Source organism: Dromiciops gliroides, chromosome 2 (assembly GCF_019393635.1).
Source record: "Dromiciops gliroides isolate mDroGli1 chromosome 2, mDroGli1.pri, whole genome shotgun sequence".
Taxonomy (NCBI): Eukaryota; Metazoa; Chordata; class Mammalia; order Microbiotheria; family Microbiotheriidae; genus Dromiciops; species Dromiciops gliroides.
The window spans coordinates 620956130-620979874 of NC_057862.1; the positions used below are offsets into that span (position 1 = coordinate 620956130).

Consider the following 23745-nt stretch of genomic DNA (forward strand, 5'->3'; position numbering starts at 1 on the left):
ACTTCCAGTCTCTGATGAATAGAAGGTTCTTTTGAATGTGAATAAATATGTTAACATAGCACAGGCAAATCCATTTTAAGTTTCCATTTTGTGATTAAGTAGTTGTTGTGTAAGCTTGTATTTTTTTTTCTGTAATAAGATAAGTGTTTGTGTATGGTTTGGTGATAATACATGTAGGTGCATGAATGTGTGAGTTTATGTGTGTGTCCCCAATCTAGTGAGCAACTAATAAACGCCTCCTGAGGATACATGTCCCATAAACAGGTAAAAATACCTAAGTCTTTTTTAATGACATTAGAAAAGTAAGGCTTTTACCAGCACTTTCCTATCACTATCAGATTAGGTAATTACCATAAAACACTTAGACTTAACTTGTAAACACCCTTAACCAGACCCACCAAAAATCATTAGAGACCCCAACCATTAGTCTGCTCCTTAGGATAGACTCCTACATTCCTCACACTCAGAAATTCAAGCATCTCATGTTCATTCAAGATCAGTGCTAATTGATGGAGACTTGCCAGAAGGCCACCTCGAAGGGAGACATATGGCCTCCAGCTAATCAGAGAGGGAACCTTGTCATGAGTTCCAGTATGAAATATGCATACTGAAAGCTTTAGGAATCAGTCTGCTGGTTTGTTCCAATAGGAGCTGCTGCCTGTATGGTGGAATAGGTAATTAATTGCACCTGTGGAAGAACAGAATGATTATATGTATTGGTGAGTGTAAGTCTGATTTAGTGCTTCCATCTCACTAGTAGGCATAATGGTAAATTAGATGGGTCCATCTACCATACAGACCACATAGAAGATGAACAAACACAGCTCTCCTTATCAAGTATGTACTTTTGAGGTCAGCTCCTTCCATTTCCTACAGAAGACTACCTTCTCAAAGAGTGTCTTCTTCTAATATTCAATTTCTAAATACTTACTGGTCCCTTCTCTGCTGACCATGAACATACCCAAGTCTTCCCTATCCTGAACAATCTCTCACTAAACTCTACCATCCCTGTCAACTGCATCCTCTGTGTCTCCTCTCTTTCACAAAGTCAATAGCTTTGAAAAAAACAAGCTACCTCCATTGCCCCTAATGTCTCTCCACTCACTCTCTTCTAAACCTTCTGAAATCTGGCTTTGGATCTCAGAATTCAACTGAAATACTTCTCTCCAAAATGACATTGATCTCTGTCCTCTCTGAACCCTATCATCATCAGGGATCATAAAGGAAGTCCAATTAACCTAAGAGTGGTTCTATTATGTATTGATGATCTTAAGAAAAGAATGGAAAGAGAGAGGGAAAGAAATACACTAGGGGGGAAGAGAAAGGAAAGTTTGGGGAAATTAAATAATTAGGATACATGAGTAGATATTATGCTTAACTCGTATCAGTATAATGCCCAACTAGGATTATAGAAAATGGAACACCTCCTAATAGAGAGGAGAAGTACTCAGAATGTAAGATGAGATAAAAAAAATTTTTGGACATGGCCAATGTGAAAATTTGTTTTGATTATATATGTTTGCATGTTTTTCTTGTGTTCTCAATTTGCAAGAAAGGGGGAGGAAGGGTAGGGGAGAGAGAAGGTTTGTTGGATTGAAAGGATTAAAATGCATATCTGCGCGAATTAAAACAAAATCGTTTTTAAAAAAGAAAAAAAACAGTGACCTCTTAATTCATCTGATAGCCTTTTCTCAAAGATCATCCTTCTTGACTCTTCTGCAGCATTTGACTGCTCTCATCCTACATACTCTCCTCTTTCGGGTTTCTGTGACACTGTTCTCTTCAAGTTCTCTTCTTACCCATCTGATGGCTCCTTCTGAAACTTCTTTGCTAATTCATCATCCACAAATCAAAATCCTAACTGCGGGTGTACTTCAAGGCTTTGTACTAGGGCCCTTGTCTCCTCTTTCCACATTCTCTAAATTGGCAACTTCATCAGCTCCCATGGGTTTAATTATCATCTTTCTACAGATGACTCATAGATCTATATATTCTGCAATAGTTTCTCCTCAACTCCAGTCATGCATCTCCAATTGCCTTTTGGATATTTCAAACTGGTTATTTCTTAGGAATTTCAAATTCTCTATGTCCAAAACTGAATTCATCATTTTCTCTACAAAACACACAATTCCTCCAAACTTCTCTATTTCTATTGAAAGTACCACCATCCTTTCAATCAATGAAACCCCCCAAATTATGCCTAATGCCTCACTTCCTCACCCCACAGGAAAACATAGAAAAGCATATGTATTTGAGCAATTGGAAGGAGCTATATAATTATATACTCCCAACATTCTAATAGGAGAAGAAATAAATGTCCCTTTAGAACCATGTCTTTAAAGAGTAATGAGGGAGTTAAATTTAAAAAACAACAACAAATAAACAAATAACATAGGGTGTGGAGATAAGCTTTGTTCCTAGGATTTAAAGTAGGAAAAGAAAACTACAAGTCATGTAAGAAAGAAGCATTAGGAGTGGAACTTCTCATAACTGGGATGCATGGCAAGAATACAGAAAAATAAAGTAAGGGATAGAGATTGTTAGCATCTGATGAAACTAACTCTTATCTGAAATGGCCAAAGAAGGGTCAAAAACAGACAACACACACACACACACACACACACACACACACACACAGATTTGTGTGTGTATGTATTATGTACATATATGATGCGTAGTTCTACAAAGTTCCATGTAGAACTAAAGGGTGGGCCCAAAATCACAACAGAGTCTGATGTTTTAATAACTTTTTGAAAATTATTTTACTTCATTTTTCACTATTTATGAGATTTAATTTTGCACACATAATGTAAATTCATTTCCTATATAAACTGTCTATGATGCTATGGTATTGTAAATTAAAAACAAAAAATACTTTATTAAATATTCATGGATTTTGACCCACCTTGTACATCAAACTCAATAAAGACACAAGTGGCGAGGAGGTATTGGAGGCTGGGAGGATAATACCAAGAAGGGACCAATCACAGACAAAACAAAGTATCAAATTGTGAAGGGGGAATTAAAGGGGAGGGGAAAAGGGAACTAGAATATAAGAGGGTTCCTAGGATGGCCTCATAGACAGTTATGGAATGGCTGAACAAACTGTGGAATGTGAATATAATGGCATATTATGATGCCAGAAGAAATTACAAAAGAAACAATTTCAGAGAACCTTTAGTACTATGAAGTGATGCAGAGTGAAGTAAACATGTTGATCAATGAGAATAATTTATACAAAAACAACATAAAGAAAAATAAAAGATTTAAGAGCTATGATTAATGCAATAACTAACCATGTCTCCAGAGTACCTAGGATGAAGAGTGTTACCCACCTCCTGACAGAGAGGTGACAGATACAAGGTACAGAGACGCATATAATTAGTTCCACTATTCCCCAACTAATGGGCATCCCTTCAATTTCCAATTCTTTGCTACCAAAAAAACACTGCTATAAATATTTTTTACATATAGGTAGTTTTCCTTTTTATGTTTTATCTCTTTTTGGATGCAGACCTAGTAGTGGTACTGCTACATCAAAGAGTATACATGCTTTAATAGTCCTTTGGGCATAGTTCCAAATTGCTTTATGGAATGGCTGAATCAGTTTACAACTCTACCAACAGTGCACTAATGTCTCATTTTCCCCACAACCTTTCCAATATTTGTCATTTTTCCTTTTCTGTCCTATTAGCCAATCTGATAAGTATGAGGTATTGTTTTGATTTGCATCTCTGGAATTTTTTCCATGTGGCTATAGATTAGCTTGATTACTTCATGTGAAAACTGTCCACATCTTTTGGTCACTTATCAATTAGGGAATGACTTGTATTCAGAGAAACTTGCTTCAATTTTTTTTTTCACAATTACTATTGCTAATTCTATTTCCCTCCATCCTTCCCCTTCCCACTCCCGTTTATTCTATTCTCTCTCTCTCCTTTCACCCTGTCCTTCCTCAAAAGTATTTTGCTTCTGACTGCCCCCTCACACAATCAGCCCTCCCTTCTATCACCATCACCCTTCTCTTATCTTCTTTCACTCCTGCCTTCCTGAAGAATAAGACAGATTTCTATACCCATTTGAGTGTGTATGTTATTCCCTCTTTCAGTCAGTTCTGATGAGAGTAAGGTTCACTCACTTGACTGCACCTCCACTATCTTCCCCTCCCCGTAAAAGCTTTTTCTTGCTTCTTTTATGTGAGATAATTTACCCCATTCTACCTCTCCCTTTCCTTTCTCCCAGTGTATTCTTCTCTTACCCCTTAATTTTATTTTTTAGATATTATCCCTTCATATTCAACTCACACCTGTGCCCTCTGTCTAAGTATATCCTTTCCAATTACCCTAATAATGAGAAAGTTCTTATGAGTTACAAGTATTATCTTCTCACAGGAATGTAAACCGTTTAAACTTACTAAATCCCTTATGATTTCCTTTTCCAGTTGTGCTTCTCTTGAGTCTTATATATGAAAGTCAAATTTTCTATTCAGCTCTGTTCTTTTCATCAAGAATGCCTGAAACTCCTCTCTTTCATTTAATGCCCATTTTCCCCCGAAAGATAATACTCAGTTTTTCTGGGTAGGTGATTCTTGGCTGTAATCCCTGTTCCTTTGCCCTCTGGAATATCATGTTCCAGGCCCTCTGATCCTTTCATGTCAAAGCTGCTACATCTTGTGTTATCCTGACTGTGGCTCCATAATGCTTGAATTGTTTTGATCTTCCTTATCACCATAGTAACTTTCTATGGTCAGAATTTTTTTTCTGTTGTTTGCTCATTTTCCCAACCTATTTTTTGACAAACACCCAGTGGAGCAGGGACCCTCATCACAATTCCAAGGTAGAAAAGGGTGCTTGTGGGGCACCTAGGTGGCGCAGTGGATAGAGCACTGGCCTTGGAGTCAGAAGTACCTGAGTTCAAATCCGGCCTCAGACACTTGACACTTACTAGCTGTGTGACTCTAGGCAAGTCACTTGACCCCCACTGCCCTGCAAAACAAAAACAAAAACAAACAAACAAAAAAGAAAAGGGTGCTTGTGGTTTCTCACAGACCAGAGCACAGGCTAGGAGAGTGGTAAACACATCTCTCCTTAGATCATACCACCTTGGAAGAACTGAAAACTTAGAGGTCCCTAGAATTATCTCTGTAAACAGCTACACAAAATCCCCAAAGCTTGAGACAGTATGCCCTCCATTCTGGAAGTAGGGCTCTATTTTAATACTTAAAAGTCAATAAATAAGTTGGGATTTTTGTTAAGCTTGCTATTGAATATGGTCAATTATACTGACAATTTTCCCAATCTTGAAACAACTCTGCATGAATGATATAAATCCAATCTGATCATAGTATATAAACTCTGTAAAGTATATATAGTCATCTTACTAAAATTTTATTTTAATTTTTTGCATCAATGTTCATTATTGTTCTAGAGTTTAGGGTTTGTTTTCTCCTCTGTTAAGCTGGCTTGAAACTGAAACATCAAGAAAACTAAGGTTGGAAGCAGCTAGGTGGCACAGTGGATAAAACACTGGCCCTGTATTCAGGAGTACCTGAGTTCAAATCTGGCCTCAGACACTTGACACTTACTAGCTGTGTGATCCTGGACAAGTCACTTAACCCTCATTGCCCCGCAAAAAAAAAAAAAAAACCCAAAAAACAAAAAAATAAGCTCTTGGCAACTGGTCCCATTACTAACTGGTAAATAGAGGGAGAAAAAATGGAAGCAGTGTCAGATTTTATATTTTTGGACTCAAAGATCACCATAGATGGCAACTCAGCCATGAAATCAAAAAACACTTGCTCCTTGGAAGGAAAGCTTTGGCAAATTTGGAAAGCATACTAAAAAGCAGAGACATCACCTTGCCAACAAAGGAATGTATAGTCAAATGTATGGCTATGAGAATTAAACTACAAGGAAAACTGAGTACTACACAATTGACACTTTCGAATTGTGATGCTGGAGAAGACTTCTGAGGAGATCAAATCAATCAATATTTAAAGAAATTAATTCAGACTATTCACTGGAAGGTCAAATGCTGAAGCTGAAATACTCTGGTCACTTTATGAAAAGACAGGACTCACTGGAAAAGACTGATGTTGAAAAAGATTGAAGGCAAAAGTAAAAGGGGATGGCAGAGGATGAGATGCATAGATAGTGTCCTGGAAACAACAAACATGAACTTGGACAGACTTTGGAAAATAGTGGAGGTCCATGGGGTCATAAAGAGCTGGACATGACTAAACAACTGAGCTACAACACAATTTTACTCTCCTTGGTTTAGGTATCAAAACCAGCTTTGGATCACATAAGGAATTTGCTAGGACTATTTCTTATCCTTTCTACCCAGCCCCACCCAATCAGCTTATACAATATTACAATTCATTGTACTTTGAAGGCCTGATAAAATTCACTGTTTACATCTGGTAAATATGTCTGGTCCCAATTTTAGTTTTGTTGCTCAAATTTTCCTTGAGGAATCATGGTGGTTTGCTCAATTTCTTTTAGGTTCAATTTTTTAGGTTAAATCCTCTGTTTATTGTTCTATTCTGAACATTATGCATTTCTATAAATAGTCTTTAATTTAAATTAAATCATTAGTTTTATTGACATATGATTGGGCAGAAAAGCTCCTAAAAATTTCCTTTATTTCATCTTTATTTATTGTCAATTCACTTTTTTCATTTTTTATAATGATAGTTTGTTTTTCCCTTCTTTAATCAAAACAGTAGGTGGTTTATCTATTGTTAGCTCTTAGTTTCATTTGTTAATCCAATAGGTTTTTGTTTTCAATTTTGTTAATCTCTTATTTGATTTTCAGGATCCGGTCTTTTAAATTGGGGTCTTTAATTTGTTGGTTTCATAGCATTTTTAGTTAAATGTCTAATTCATTCATTTGTTCTTTCTTTCGTTGAAGAAAATGTTTAGATACATAAAATTTTCCCCTAAGGATTTCTTTGGATGCATCCCATTTTTGTATATTGACTCATTGTTGTCATTATCTTTAATGAAAATTATTGATTTTTTTTCTATGATTTGTTCTCTGATCCACCAATTCTTTAGGATTAACTTATTTAGTCTCCATTTAATTGTTAGTTATTTCTTCAAAGGCCCTCTTGCCCTCCTTTGAATAGTTCAGATTAAAATATGGTTCAACTATCATCTATTCCCCCTGTACCTTCTCCTTGTTTCTATAGTCCTCCACTTACATACCCTAATAATGTGAGATGACTTCCCCCAACTTTTCTCACTCTTTTATTTCTAGAGTATTCCTTTTCCCTTCCCTTCCTGATTCTTCTGAGAAATAGGAGCTAAGTGAAAGTATAGTTAGGTGAATTAAAAAATGGTATATGGATAGACTCAATAACAATTAATGGTTCAAATTTAAAGGAAGTCTCCAGTTAGGCAGCCCAGAGACTAATACTTTGCCCAATGCTGTTTATCATTTTAATCAGTGACTTGTATAAAGACATGAGTGGTATGTTCATCAACTCTATAGATGAAATAGAGTTGGGCAGGACAGCTAACACCATAGATAATGGAGTCAAGATTCAAAGAGATATTGTCAGGCTAAAACACTGAACTGAATGCAATAAAGATTAATTTAATATAGTGATAAATGCTAAGTCTTACTCATGGTTTCACAAAGTCAATTTTATAAGTAAGATATGACATGAACTAGGTTCTGAGAATAGACATAAAAAATTCACAGATTTTAGTAGCCTGTAAGCTTATTATGTCCACAGTAAGATCTGAGAACTAATGTAACCTTAGACTGCATTTAGAGAGGCATATTTTCCAGGACTAGGGAGATAAGAGTCCCTCTACACTGACTATCCTGGTCAAACCACACCTGAATTATTGTATTCTGTTCTGGGTGGCATATTTTTGGAAAGACAATGGCAAACTAGAAGTTATCCTGAGGAAGGCACCCATGACAGTAAAGATCCAGGAGCCCATACTGTGGTAAAATTATTAGGATTCGGCTGACTCATTTGGAAGGGGCCACACCTGACCCGCCCTGAAGCTACATATGGTACTGAGGTCAGAAAGAGAAGCCTCTCTCCACAGGCAGTTTTTGAAGGACCTCCCCTTTTGGGGGAGGAAAATTAGACACTTGCCGTGGGGAGGCTGAGTCTCTTCTGGAGCTCTCTCTCTTCCTTTCTTCCTTCTTCCTTCTTCCTCCCTGGCAGTGGTGTGAGAAGGAGCAGCAGCCGAGTTATTCAAGCCTGGTTATAAGTTGTGCTTTCTATTGAAGCTACAAGCTCCAGGTGATAAGGTACTCTGCTCTTTTGAATAGACTTAGGTTAGAGCTAGGAGGATCATCCCTATTTCTTTTTCCCTATTTCCTTAGCTTTGATTTTATTAATTTCACCTGTGCTGTTTACTTTATTCTCCCTAATAAAACATCTGTGGAACAGAAGCTGTAAGGCTCCTTTCTTATTGGCCTGGGAGAAATATCTAAGAAGGCAGTTTCTGAGGGGAGGAAGCTTTAAACCTAGAGGTCCCTCATTATCTCTGGGACCCCAATATTTAGGCAAGCCACCCAATTAACTCTTCATATATTAAATTTGGCCCCCACAATACCATGCATGCATGGAGGCATGATCACTGGCATCAACATTTCACATAATTCACATAAAAATTCAGTTAGTCTGCAGAACAGAAAGTAAGGAGGAATAGGAAAGCTATCTGCAAGTACTTGAAGGAAAGGAGGATTAGACAGCTTTATCTTGACCCCAGAGGGCAGAACTAGTTGCAATAAGTAGAAGATGCAGAAATATGAAGTTAGGCTTCCTTACATATAAGAAAAGACTTCCTAAAAATTAAAGCCATCAAAAAATAGAGTGGGTTACCTTGGCACAAGCAAAGACTGGGTGACTACTTGTTGACTATGTAGTTGAGATTCTAATTCTAGGACAGACTGGTCTCCAAAGTCCCTTCAAATGATAAGATTTTAGGATCTTTTGAAGATACAAGTCTTCTAAATGTCTCCCCTACTTAAAAATCTTCAATGGTTTCCCCAATGCAGCCAAGATCAAATATAAAATTTCTAACCTGAGATTCAAGGACCTCTACACTCTATCTCCAACTAACCTTTTCTGCCTTATTTTGTATTATTCCCTTGACTACTTTTCAAGCAAACTAAATCACTAGGTTTGTTTTGCAAGACTCAGCACATAGTCTACTATCTATGTGACTTCACAAAATCTGTTTCTGGTGTCTATAATGCTTTCTCCTTCATGTCCACCTGTCGGAATCCTTTCCTTTCTTTAAGGCTCTGTTCAGATATTAAGTTCCAAATTAATCTTTCCTGACTGCCAGGAGCTAATATATTATCTCCCTCCTCAAACTGTCTTTAATTACACTTATGTATGCATGTGGTACAACAACCTGATCCTATATAGAAGGCTAACTTCCTTGAGTATGAGACTACTGCATATATGCCTTTGAGTTCCTGATACCTAGTATGATGCCTTGTGCAGAGAAGGAACTTAATAAATGTTGGTTGAACTGATGAAAAAAAAAAAGATATACAATGAACAGTAAACAAATTCAGTTTACATGATTTCCTTTTTATATGTGCATAATATATACCCAAAGTAAAGATGACTTTGCAACAAGGAAGAATATTCACACCTTTTGTTATTTACCAGTATTATATAAATGCTGCATTTAAAAAAAATAATTGTTTTCTTACCCATTCTTGTAAAATGCGTGACACAGCTTCATTAGCTCTTGCCATATTCCTGCAGGCCAGGATGACTTGAGCACCATGAAGGGCAAAAGACTTTGCTGTTTCAAATCCTATGGTTTAAAGAAAAGGAAAGAAAGAACAGAGGATGTATATGTTAACAAAACACCCGCTTGGCTACCCATGGGGCAGCCATTACCTAGATCTTGCCATCAGTGTAACTATGATAATTTTGTGATCTTACACTTGAAATAATTCTCACCAATCATACTTTCCTTTGTTCCGTCCCTTCACCTAAACCTACTCTCCATCACAAGTCTGATCTCATTATTCTCCAGCTCAAAATTCTTCAGGGGCTCTCCCACATCCTTTAGAATAAAAAACAGTCTCCAAAACTGGGCTCTCAGCAATACTTTGTATCATATTACTGTCTGTAATAAAATCTACATTGCAGGTGAACCATCCTTCCCATCTATTCCATCCACTCAACATTCCATGTACCCTTTTCACCCCTTTGCATCAGCTATTTCCTCTACCCTTGTTGCTCTATTATCATTCATAAAGTGATATTACACAAATGGTCTTTAAATCCTCCTTTAGCTTCAAATCTATGATCCCATAGGGCAATTAGAATGTGAGTTCCTTGAGGCCAAGGACCCTTTACTTTTTTTTGTAACTAGCACTTGGCCAAGTCCTTGATGCATCGTATGCACTTTTAAAAAAATTCCTGTTAATTAACTGACTGGTAGAAGTACAAGGCTAAAGCATAGTAGTACTACTAACCCTTTATTAAGGACACTATTATAATCTTAATTCAAATGAAGGTTGCATTAGTTTTTGTAGCTATACTATCCCCAATGATACTGAATTTACAATCCACTAAAACCTCCAGATCTTTTTCAGACAAATTGTGAAAATTGTGGAGCTGCTTTAATGCTACCCAACCTCTCCCCAGATCCCCAGGCCTTCCAGCAGTTTCCTTAATTTAAAAGTCAGATTCTTCCTTTTCCCCAAGGCAAGCATAGTACTGTATATCATGGATTATAAACTGACCTAGTGTTTATTCAGGTCAACCTGGATTTTTCTACATAAAAGCTCAGGTTCTGACCTGAATTCACCTTGTCCCAAAGCTGCTTTAGCAGCAGGACATAGCTATCTATTGAGAGCCAGGTATAGGGGGTACACGATAAGTTGTAAATAGGTGTCCATTTAGGAAAAGATGTATATAACCTTAAAAAGCTGATATACATGAAATATACATTATAGAATCTCACTAAAGCCCTCCTGAAAGTACTTGTACAGATAAATCAATTATATTAAAAAGCAGAGAGGGAAATGTAGAGATAAGCAATAAAGGAAAGGGTACAGGAAAGAAAGGGCAGAAGCAAAATGAGAGAGAAAGAAATGATGTCAGTCAATTCTATAGAATTTAAAACAGGTAAATGCAAAGAGAATTGGACTTGGAATCAGAGTATTGGATTTGAGTCCCAAGTCCTGGCTTTTCCACTTATTAGCCAGTTAACCCTAGGGAAGTAACTTGTTTTTCTTTAACTTGAAAATGGGTCTAGTAATACCTGTACAATCTAAATCACAAGATTATTTTCAAGAAAACAATATAAACTGCAGAGCACTGTATAAATGTGAATCACCATTATCAATATAACTCTCCAAATTTCTCTTTCAATAATTAATTCACTTTGGTATGAGGCTGACCCTGGTTTTTTAAGTAAATGCAGTAAAGCACATAATAGTGTTTGGAGCCACCTCCAGGTCAATAAACTGACTCAAGAATCCAGTTGAACTACACTATTTTAGAGAAACCTGGGTAAGATGGTTATTACTTCAAAGACCGTCCCATGTCCTATATTCTAGAATGAATTTTAAAGTCTTAACTGGGGCAGCTAGGTGGCACAGTAGATAAAGCACTGGCCCTGGATTCAGGAGGACCTGAGTTCAAATTTGGCCTCAGACACTTGACACTTACTAGCTGTGTGACCCTGGGCAAGTCACTTAACCCCCACTGCCCCGCAAAAAAAAAAAAAAAAAAAAGTCTTAACTGGTGATACTAATAGTCCACATTTCAATTCAGTTTAATTCCATAAGCATTAATTCAGTGCCTACTAACAAAATAAAACTTAGACCCCTGTTTTCCAGAGCTAAGGTCCAGCAAACAAACTGTGCCCTGAACTTGGCAGGACAACAATCCTTTGCAGTAACCCTCTAGATGATCTCACAACTCTGGGCTACTCACAATTAACCAGGTGTTCTCATGAAAAACTCAGAAAGTCCAGCAATGAATCAAACTTGCTATATGCTTGCTGCTCCCTTATTATCAGGGTTAAAACTCTCTGGACAGACACTAGTATAAGTACTGAGATCTCCCCACACTGCCTCTGCCTCCCCCCTACTAGGGGCAGGCCCTGGCACATGTGTCTATAACTTCTTGCTTGAAAGCTTTTTTCTCACTTTGAAAATAAAACCTCTTTCTAATTCCTGATTCACCTGTCTCTGGCCTGCTCTGTTTGGCTCTGGCCATACACAGGTTAGGGACAGCTTCTGTCCAGTCGACATTACAAAGAGAATGGCATTATGCCAGGCACTGGAGATAGATACACAGATTTTTAAAAACACACAAAATACCTTGAAGAGAGAGTATTAACAGGGGCAGCTAAGTGGTACAGTGGATAAAGCACTGGTCCTGGATTCAGGAGGACCTGAGTTCAAATCTGGCCTCAGACACTTGACACTAGCTGTGTGACTCTGGGCAAGTCACTTAACCCTCATTGCCCCGCAAATAAAAAAAAAAGAAAAAGAAAAAAGAGAGGCCCAAAAAAAAAGAGAGAATATTAACAACAAAGGAGCTCAAGAAATATTTCAGATAGGAAGTGCCACCTGAGCTGAGTACTGAAAGAAGGGAGAGATAGTATAAGGTGAATGCTAGGGGAAGATAAAAGTAGGCATGGAGGATAACCTATGCAAAGGCCTGGGGCTGAAAGATGGGATAGCAAGCTATTAGGCTACTTTGACTAGAATGTAAAGTGTATGAAGGGAAATAATATGAACTAAATCTGAAAAGATAAGCTCAAAAGTGGAGGGCTTAAATGCCATACTAAAGAACCCATATTTCATTCTTGGGGCAACAGAGAGGCACTGAAATTTCAGAGCAGTGAAATGGCCTGGTCAAATCTTAATCTTAAGAATATTAATTTGGCAACTGGGTGAAGGATGTATTGGAAAGGGGAAAGTATGGAAACAAGAAAAACAATTAGGAGGCTATTACAACAGTCTAAGTGAGATGGTAAGGGCAGAAGCTCGGGGAGTGGCTGTGAGACTAGAGAAAAGGGAACAGATATGTTAAATCATTCAAGTTCTCAAAGAAATTCAAATATTGTCTCTGCACACTTTTAGATTAGGTTCTTCTTCAATATGTCTAGAGGAAATAGAAGCATATTCATAGGAATGTAGTTTTAGAGCAAGAAGAGACCTCAGGGGTTATTTACTTAAACCCCATGATTTTACAGATGAAGAAAAAAAAGGCAGAGGTTTAGCGAACATGCCCTGGGTCACACAGGTGGCAAACAGCAGAGCCAGAATTCAAACCCATGTCCTCGGATTACAAAGCCAAAGCTCTTTCTACCATTCCACACTACCAAATCACAAAGTGAAGATCAGTCATCAGCATTAGTGGTGCTAGGCCATGGCAATAAATTTTAATAGTGGTACCTCCAGGATTCAAAAAGGACTGAGATCTTTTAGGGGGGGAAATAGAAAACAATAACAACAACAACAACAAAAACAGAATTTGTAGACCAGCTGTTCCAACACCTGATGGAAATAAGCACCCAGAAGAAATCTTCCTGACTGATGTGCTACATCAATCAGCCTAATGAAATGCTGACAGCCATATGGAAGCAATATAAAGTAGCCAAAAACTACTTCACTTTCAATTCAAAAGAATTTACCCACAATCATAAAAGGTAAGAGAAAAAAACAAGAGGTCTAGATAGATTTCTAGATACCTTCTGAATTTGCAACTATAAGAAATAATGGGTTTTGGCCAACACCCAAAAGCACTGAAAAGGAAATGACAAATCATATCTTTGCCAAGAAAATCCTAAATGGGGTCTGACTCATCAATAACAACAGGTCATTCAGCTATACTTGGTTCACTATGGGACATGTCAACAAGCAAATTCACTGATATGGATGAAATTATCTCCCATCAACGTATATAGGAAAACTTACAAGATCAACAGTTCAGTGTATACTGCTAAAATATTTTAGACAGGGGGCAGCTAGGTGGTACAGTGGATAAAGCACCAGCCCTGGATTCAGGAAGACCTGAGTTCAAATCAGGCCTCAGACACTTGATACCTACTAGCTGTGTGACCCTGGGCGAGTCACTTAACCCTCATTGCCCACCAACAAATAAATGAATAAAATATTTTAGACAACAATAACAACATTTTTATATCATCAGGAAGCTTATATTTAGGTATGATGTTCAACATTTTTTATTTGTTTTTCTTTTTATCATTACTTTATTACTTTGTAATATATTTTAATCAGAAATCTCATACTTTGCAGTTACATAAACATATAAAAAACTTATTTTTTAAAATTCTGATTGCATGTTTCCACTTGGCTAAAACAAATTACCATATTGTGCATATAATTATAAATTCAAATAGTGCAAACTCAAATACTACAATTACTTCAATGAATTTACTTATTCTCATTAATCAAGACCTAGCAGTATTTGTGAATAAAAGCATTCTATGAGTTGTCATGAAAATAAATATAATTCAGTCAAAGCTATTGTCAGGAAGGCAGCATGAAACAATGAAAAGAGTAACAGAAGTCAGAAAACCAAAGCTGACCCCACCTCTTTCAGTGAGCTTTATGAAAATGAGAACGGGAGCCTCAGAAGCTGATAAAGTCACCAAAATGAGATCATACATAGGAAGAAAAGAAGAGGGCCCAGGACAGAAACTCAGGGACACCGAAAGTTAGAGAGGGTGGCTGGGATGAAAATCCAGAAAAGGAAACTGAGAAGGAGCAGTCATATAGGGAGCAAGGGAATAAAGAGATTAGAAGATGATCATTAGGGTTACCACCAGATGTAAAATTTTACTGAGATACCAGGTCAGATATTCTATACTCTACAATGAAATATTCTTCCGAGTTTTTACCTGTCTAATTTTAATCTCTTACTTTATTGGGATTTAAAACACGGTTTTGCACAAAGCTAAAATAAAATCATACCCTTTCTGATTACATAACAGACTGACCCAAAAGCTGCAATCTCTTTTGCAAGGTCTTAATTGGGTATGAAAATCAATACTATAAAGATTCTACCTTAAAAAAAATATATACCTTAAATAGGTTCTAATACAATAAGCATATTATATTAATATTATATATAAGAATATATTCATAATGATTCCTTAACATTTACATTAATGTAAAGTTATTAAACTTAAAATAAAATTTCACTAAGAATTTTGGGACACTGTATAACTTACTCTCTGGTAAGTTTCAGTCCCTCATCACCAATTGAATATTCGATATTTCAAATTCAATGTTCCAGGGACAGCTCCAATTCAATAATCCATTCCTCTTCCGCACTTTCCTATTTCTGTCAAAGGTACCACCATTTTTCCAGCCTCCAAGGATCGTAACCTTATTTTCAACTCCTCATGATCTTTCACCCCTCTTTTCCAATCAGTTGATAGATCTTGCCATTTCTACCCCTTCTTTCTACTCACACAGCTACCACTTTAAGTGAAGCCCTAATCACCTCTCCCCTAGATTATTAAAAACAACTTTTGTCAAACCAGCACCTAGAACAGTTCCTGAAACGTAGTAGATACTTTTTAAACACTTGTTGAATGATTACTTGATGTGATTGTTGACCTATAGTCATTAATCTCTATTTTGTATACCTACATACCTGGAGCCATGTAAAAAATTTCTTGGGTAAAAAGGGGTCACGAGTGGAAAAAATTTAAGAAGCCCTCATCTAGAGTATTAGGCAAAATCTAATCAAAAAAATTAACAAGTATAAATTTAAAATTCTACTTTTTAGGTTAAAAAAATTAACTATTCAAGTTATGGAGAGATGAAGAAAACATGGTTTGACAACAGTTCTCTTGAAAAAGATCTAGAAGTTTTAATGGCACTGATGTGAGTCAATTTCAGACTGTAGCACGGCAGCCAAAAATTCTGTTATCCTACTATTTTAAGTCACAGTGTGCACAAGGAGGTAATCTTCCTATCCTACCCTTGCCCTGGTCAGGTCATATCTAGAGTAATAAGAACTGGCACTGATAGAGGGCTTTCAAGTTTGCTAAGCTCTTTACATATACAACAATCCTGAGGTTGGTAAGGCGAGGTAAGTATCACAATTATTACTATCCCCATTTTACAGATAAGGAAACTGAGGCTTAAAGCAATTAAGTGACTTATCCAAAGAGGATAGTGGAGAGCACCTTTATTAGGCACTTACTATATGCCAGCTAGTGTGCTAAGTGAAGAAATATAAAAACAAGAAAAAAAAGATGGTCCCTATTATGAAGAGGTGAAGAGGTGGAACAGTTCAGAAAGTGAGCTGAGAAGAGAGTGAAAGGAGCATGGCTGAGGTCCCTCATAAAATGATGATCCCAGCCAGAACTGCAGCAATTAGGAGAGCAGGCCCCAGGGTAGAGCCATCTGGAGGTGAGCAAAGCTGCTGGTGAGGAGGTAGAGCAGTGCAGAAAGTTAGCGGAGCAGGAAGCATTAAATATCTGAAAGGGCTGTCAAAAAGAGTGTGCTTGTTCGAAGAGGTTCATCCCGACTAACCATCTAGGTCAACTTGCCATGTGCCTGTGGCCCCTTCTACGCTTTTCTGCCCATCTAGACAATCACCCTCCACACCAAATAGGAACCTCGACACCTCATCCTCCAGAGTCTGTGCTTCCATTCCCTAAAGAAGGTAATTCAGTCATTTTTGGAGTTCCTATCCAGACAGTTGATTAGTAATTGAATTAATGAGTGATAACTAACTCATTTTATCTCCTACTCTGCCCCAGATACCAAACCATAGTTCACCTTCACATCCTATCCTGTCTTTCAGCTGTCCCTATAAGCCATGTTGGCACACAGCAAAATAATACTCAGATGAGAAAATCTTAGAACGTGAAAGATGTAAGGCAAGATATTTTAGACCAATCTCTTTATATGATCTAGAGAAGTCAATCATAAACAAATGTAGCTAAATTTGCAACAGAGTCAGAACTAAATCCCAATTGGCTTCATTGTGAAGCTACCCCATTCTGCCTCTTAAGAAATGTGAAATGAGTGAACCAAAATCAAGATAAAGAGACCTGGATAGAGTCCTGAATAATAACCATTCCCAGTGATTCCATAAGCTATCAGACAATTCAGACGGCTCAATGTGAATTTTGGTTTAGAATTTTTTTCATTTCCTCAGATTGTGGATTTACGTGGACACAGTTTCCATTTACTGTAAATTATGTTTTTAATTACCATTTTTATTAAAGTGTCCAGAGGACTTGGAACGCTCATGGTTTCTATATTAAATTGCTATTATGAATTTATAATTTTGATGCATTAGAGAAAAATTATACTGCAAGAGTACACAATTAAAAGGCCTCTGACAATAAGGTTCTTTCCTGATAAACATTTTAAATGAATTATTTAGATGCATAGCAACAAGTCCATCTTCCCATACAAGTCTTCCCTTAATTTAAAATCTACCATCCTATTATAAGACATACTGTCTTTCATGCTGAATTAGGGGGCAATTCAAAACTTAAATCCCATAATTTTATAACTAGAAGAAACCTCAAGAGTCACCTAATCCAATTTCTTCAGATTACAGATGGGGAGACTGAGAATGAAGATCATGTAACACATTAGTGGCAGAGGCTGGGTCTCAATTCTTGGTTCCAAGTTCTTTCTCCATCTCAAGCTACCTCCTTTGTTATTTGACTCTGAGGAAACACCAGCAGCAGCAGCAGCACTACTACCACCTTCCCATTCTGTGAGAGATGGAATTCTGCCCACAATGCCTTGAAGAAATAACTTCAGGGGCAGCTAGGTGGCGCAGTGGATAAAGCACCACCAGCCCTGGATTCAGGAGTACCTGAGTTCAAATCTGGCCTCAGACACTTGACACTTACCAGCTATGTGACCCTGGGCAAGTCACTTAAGCCCATTGCCCCGCCAAAAAAAAAAAAAAAAAGAACTAACTTCAAGTCACCACAGTAAAGTCAGAATTTACGGAAGATGAATAAAAATAGTTGATATTTATATACCATTTCATATATATTATTTCATTTAATTCTTCCATTTCTACAAAGCAGCTAGTGGAAGTTGAGTTTCAGAGAGGCTAGAAGGCTTGCCAAAGGTCAAAAAGCTAGGAAAGTAAGGCCAGGACTTGAGCTAAGATCTTCTAAGCTAAATCCATAGTTGCCTCTGACCTATAATCACGTTAGCTGTACCTCAGAAACTCTATAATAACTAAATAGTTAGGTGCTTCCATAAGGTGGGGGTTGGGGGGGTGAGGTTCTGGTTGTCTGAATTATAAAAAAACAACTACATAAATGCTTTATTAGTTTGGCTGTATAGATCTAAGCTCAGAAAGAATAAAAAAAAAACCCTCTAAAATATTCTCCACAGATACCTAGTCCCAGGAAACAAGATGGATTTCTGTCATAAAATAATAGAAAGTACTGCTTAAATGCATTACCCACAATTAGGAACACATTATACAGAGCTTTTAAAATGTCTTTTGCAAAATAAATAAACCTTGACTAAAACATCTACATAAGTTACTTAAGAGAAAGACAAGATTCCAAGAAATGACTAAGCAAAAGTAGGAAATAGTTTGTGCACACAGGATCTTTTGATGTGTGACCAGACTGCATTTAAAATTTCTGTGCTCTAAAATGTGGAGTAAGTAATATTTTGTAAAACTATACAACAGATTCCAAAACTGACATCAGGCTGGCTACTTCTTCAGCTACTGTTCTGGTTGAATAAGTTTTGATATAAGCCTCAAATGGCAATTCTATTTAAGAAGAACAATGAGAAAATTAAGACAAATGTGAATTCTTAGGGTCATGGATTAAACTAATGAATAGAGGATAATCAAAATAAAGATAGCTATCTAAAATTATTTTTTCCTTAGAAATACTAACAAGATCACATCCACTAAAATGAAACACAAAAATGTACTGTCTATGTACTTCTTTCCCCATCTTGCAGAAGTGAGGATCTATGGGTATGAAACACTACATATATTAGTTTTTTCTTTGTTCCTACAAAGGATAGTTCCCTAGATAAGGGAGAGAAGAGATTGGATAGATTCACAAAAGATGTGAATTTTTTTAAAGTTTCTAGATTTTTATTTTCAAGAGATACACAAAAGATGATTCATGTAAGTAAACAAAAACCACCATACATGTACTACGAAGGAAAAAGGGAACTGGAGTTGCAGTCAGGAAAACCTGAATTTAAATCCTATCTCTAACATTCACTAGCTTTTCAACTCTGGCAGAACATCTGCAAAATGGGGATAGTAATAATTGTAGTAATTACTCCACAGGACTGGAGTGAACATAAAATGAGCTAATGTTTGTGTTAAGTTTTGCAAACCTTTCTGAAAGCACTCTAACAATGTCAGTTAATACTCTAGGTGCTAGCTGATCCAGACAGGGTAAGACGGAAAGACAACCTCTTTGTGGACACAAAGCCTTTCTTTGGTCTATGCCTCAGTTTCCTCACGTAAAATAAGGGGGCTGGACTCAGTGGCCTCTAAAGTGCTTTCCAGTTCAGAATTTGTGATCATCTGACCTTTCTAATTTTCTCTTCTTTTCCTATTTTTGGGTGGGGAGGACAGGGAAGACCAGGTCTCTATCTCACCCAATCTGGAAGGAGAGGTAACACCTTTAGAAGAAACTAGTAATAAAGGGAATGATTCTAACAGGTATCATTTTGAGAGAAGTTTATTCTAGGAGAAATGGAAAAAAGAGCAAAGGCCGGAGAGTGAAACACAAAATAAAGAACGTGAAATAGCCCAAGTTTGACTGAAAAAAAAAAAAAAGAAAATATGAAGGGAAATAGAGTAAAAAAAAAGTTGGAAAGGCAGGTTGAAACCAAACTGTGGCAAATGCCAAGAACCTTGTTGTTGTTGTTGTTGCTGTTTGTCCTTTGTTTTCAAAGAGGACCATGACAGATGTCATGACTTGCAATGAATTGGATTTAAGTAAGGGAGGGCTGTACAAGGTCACCAACCTCACTCTCTCCTCCAGAGCCCTCTGGGTCCAGTGGCAAGATGATTAGAAAGTATAAGAATAAATGGGGCTTTCCTTAAAATGACATATAAACATATCTATCTAAACCACCAGCAAGCATTACCTGTAATGGAGATAAGCTAGAAGACATCCCAACAAAATCAGAGGTGGAGCAAGGATGTCCATTGTCACCACTATTATTCAACACTGTACTAGAAATGTTAGTAAAAGCGATAAGAGAAGAAAAGGAAATTGAAGGAATTAAAACAGGCAATAAGGAAACAAAGCTATCACTCTTTGCAGATGAAATTATGGTATACTTAGAGAATACTAGAGAATCAACTAAAAAAAATAGTTTAAACAACTAACTTCAGCAAAGTTGTAGGATACAAAATAAATCCACATATATCATCAACATTTCTATATATTACCAACAAAGTCCAACAGGAAAAGAGAGAAAGAGAAATTCCATTTAAAATACCTGCAGACAATATAAAATACTTGGCAATCTACTTGCCAAGACAAACCCAGGAACTATATGAACACAATTATAAAACACTTTTCAAACAAAGATCTAAACAATTAGAGAAACATTAATTGCTCATGGGGAGGCAGAACCAATATAATAAAAGTCACAATTCTCCCTGATTTAATTTATTTATTCAGGGCCAGACCAAACTACCAAAAAATATATTTCATAGAGCTAGCTAGAAAAAAAATAACAAAATTCATCTGAAAGAACAAAGGGTCAAGAATATACATGGAATGGTAGGGGAGAGGGGAGTGAAAGAAGGTAGCCTATCAGTACCAGATCTCAAACAAATTGGAAGTCATCAAAACAATCTGAAAGTGGCTAAGAAATAGAGTGATGGATCACTAGAATATATTAGGTATACAGTATACATTACTAAATTACCATAGTAATCTAGTGTTTAATAAACCCAAAGATCCATGATGTAAAATGCTGTTGACCTCCATATAGAGAACTGAAGGACTTAGAGTACAAATTGAAGCACATTTTCTTTTACTTTGTTTGCTTTTTTTTCTAGAACATGAGAAATGCAGAAACATGTTTTATAAGGCTTCGTGTGGATCATATCTATTTCTTGCTTTCTCAAGTGGTGAAGGTACGGTATGTGGTTCGATTTCTTTTAGGTAGGCTAGAACAAACTGTGAGGAGCCTTAAATCTCAGGTACAACTTGATGATAAACTTGCCATAGCCAGAGAAAAAGAATAATGAAAACTCTAAATTAGAAGGAACCTCAGGAATCATCTTAACAAACTCTAACTGAACAGGAATCCCCTCTGATGTGATCATTCAAACTGTGCTCAAAGGCAGTTAGTCCTTCAGCTTTGAGACAGCTCTTTCTTGACAAGAAAAAAAATTATTCCAAAAAAATCTCTGGAAGATTGGCTCTGGAGAAGGGCAAATAATATGGCAGAGGTCTCTAAAATAGTCCCATTTGAAGACTGATGAATGAATAGAACTGAGTATTTTTCTACTGAAGAGAAAACTTAGGGGGAACCTAAGAGCTATCTTCCAATAGCTAGTACTAATGTAACGATTGGAATAACGCCACCTGCTGGATACTAACTGTAGAAGAGTTCTGCCCATGAAGCGAAGGTCTTTGAGGGCAAGACCAGGAGTCTTTTCTTCAGGAGTCAGGAAGTGACGCGGACTAGTGGGAGGAGGAAGGAAGAGACTGGCGCTCAGTCTCGCGCTTTTTCTTTTGGACTCTGGTGGAGAGCGGAGCTAGAAATGTGCTCTCCCTTTAATAGATAGGAATCTAGGCCTTTTTCTCTCTCTTTACCAAATTCTTATTCTCCTTAATAAATGCTTAAAAGTTTAACTCTTGCTAAAGCTTATAATTTATTGGCGACCACTCATTAGATATTTTAGACAGTTTAGCTAGAATTTTAGCCCTTAACAGATGGCTGACCACGAAGAGGAAAGCTAACCCTCAGTCTTCTTCTGATCTGCTGGTTGGGTAAGAAATTTCCCCTCCCTCTCCCTTTAACTGCTAAGTACTGGTGTACTGGCTGTGTTTTTCCTTTGAATTTTTTCGAATGGACCTTTTAAACTCCCTAATTATCCTATTTTTGATTTTGGTCTGTTTAACCAGACAAATGGGAGATAAGATCATGTTAATGCTTTGTTTTTGTGGATTTTCTATTTTTCTTTTTCTTTTTGTTAAAAGAGCCAGCAACTTACTCACACAAGGAAATATCTCTCCCTCTCCCAACCATGCTTTTTCAGAGAAACCTGAAGAGATTCCCGCAGCTTTTCCCAGTTCTAACACTAATTGTTGCTCTAATTTTGCATGCCTGGAGGCAATGACCCACCCTCTAGAAGCTTTTAATCCCCTAGCACCTGGAGGCAAAGTGGGGGAAGAGGAATCCAGGCCTGAGTTCAAAATCAAGTCTGATTCAAATTGCTCTGGTCCCTCCCCTCCTCTCCAGACCCCACCCTCTACTCCTCCTATGGCCAAGCCCATTGCTTCCCCTGCCTGGGAAGTCCAGAGATCTGATGCGCATGCTCAACTTTTTCTACCTGCATTTGCAGCTTCAGGCTCAGCCCTTCCCCGGCCTGGCTGTGCTTTTGAGACAATCTTAGAAAACTCTTTAAATTCCAGATATGCTTGTTTTGTTCATAATTTTGCTAACCTGCTTTTGTCTTTAATTAGTAATCTTATAAAGCATTTGTATGGTGAAAAGACTGACAGACAATATAAAGGGGTTAAAGAAGAAAAACTTAAACTGAATAAGAATGACAACCATCAACATAGTTCAAGACTCTGCTTCTTTTGCCATGGAAGGGTATATATTTTAGAGAAATGTAGAAGTAAGCAGCAAGGTATTGATACGAGTGTTGGGGATTTTAGATATCGGAATCAAAAGTGTTCTGAATTCACTCAGAGTATTAATGTCAGTTCAGAGGTTACATAGGATTTCTATGCTATTATATATACATTTTGAAATTAATGGTATGGGTTTATTTTCATAGAGATTTTCATGCTTTTGAGATTGTGTCTTATACTTAGTTTTTAAAACAAGGAGAATATTTGTAAAAGCTTTTTATAGTCATGTGATCAAGTTTATATTTTATAATACTCTTATTGATATTAAGTTCATATTCATTTAGATTTCCTTAGTTTGAATTTCACTGTATTTTATTGTTCCATGTGTATTTTCTTCTATTCATTTGTCTATCTAATTTTGAAACATTGCAAGATGGTTTTGATTTTATTATACAATGTTAATTCTAGGAGTATTGTGCTCCCATATTCTGAGTTGTTTGTTTTTGTTATTTTTTCTCAACTGATTATTTGATCAAACTCTTTAAAGCATTTCCCTGGCAAATTGTTTGCCATGGCAAGTGTAAATTGATTCTAGAAGTATTATTTTTGATAAGCATATTCCAAAAAAAAAAAAAAAAGAGGGGAACATTTGTAAAAGTTTTCTTTGAGATTGTGTTGTGCTTTAACTTGTATTTAAATATGTTCAGATTTTTCAAAAAAGTAATTGTATACTAAGTTAAAAAAAAAGGGTATTATTTGAAATTGTTGCATAATTATATATTATATTTTGAGTCAAGATGTATTCACATTTTTTGCAATCATTTATTATCCTCAATTTTAAATCCATATGAGACTTGGATTATGGGAACTTATCATTTAAGACAATTAATTGCCTTTATTCTGAGTTATCAGATGCCAGTTGGCCAAGATGCCATCCAATCACAAGAGGAATACATGC

At 36.8% G+C, this 23745-nt stretch overlaps 1 protein-coding gene across 1 annotated transcript in view; it reads right to left on the minus strand.

Moving 5' to 3' along the window:
* Positions 1-23745, minus strand: part of WWOX (WW domain containing oxidoreductase) — a 1201502-nt gene that overhangs the window by 1114446 nt on the left and 63311 nt on the right. The window contains exon 5 of the mRNA XM_043984741.1: positions 9697-9803. Coding sequence (XP_043840676.1) covers positions 9697-9803 — 107 coding nt within the window. The remainder of the gene's footprint in view (positions 1-9696; positions 9804-23745) is intronic.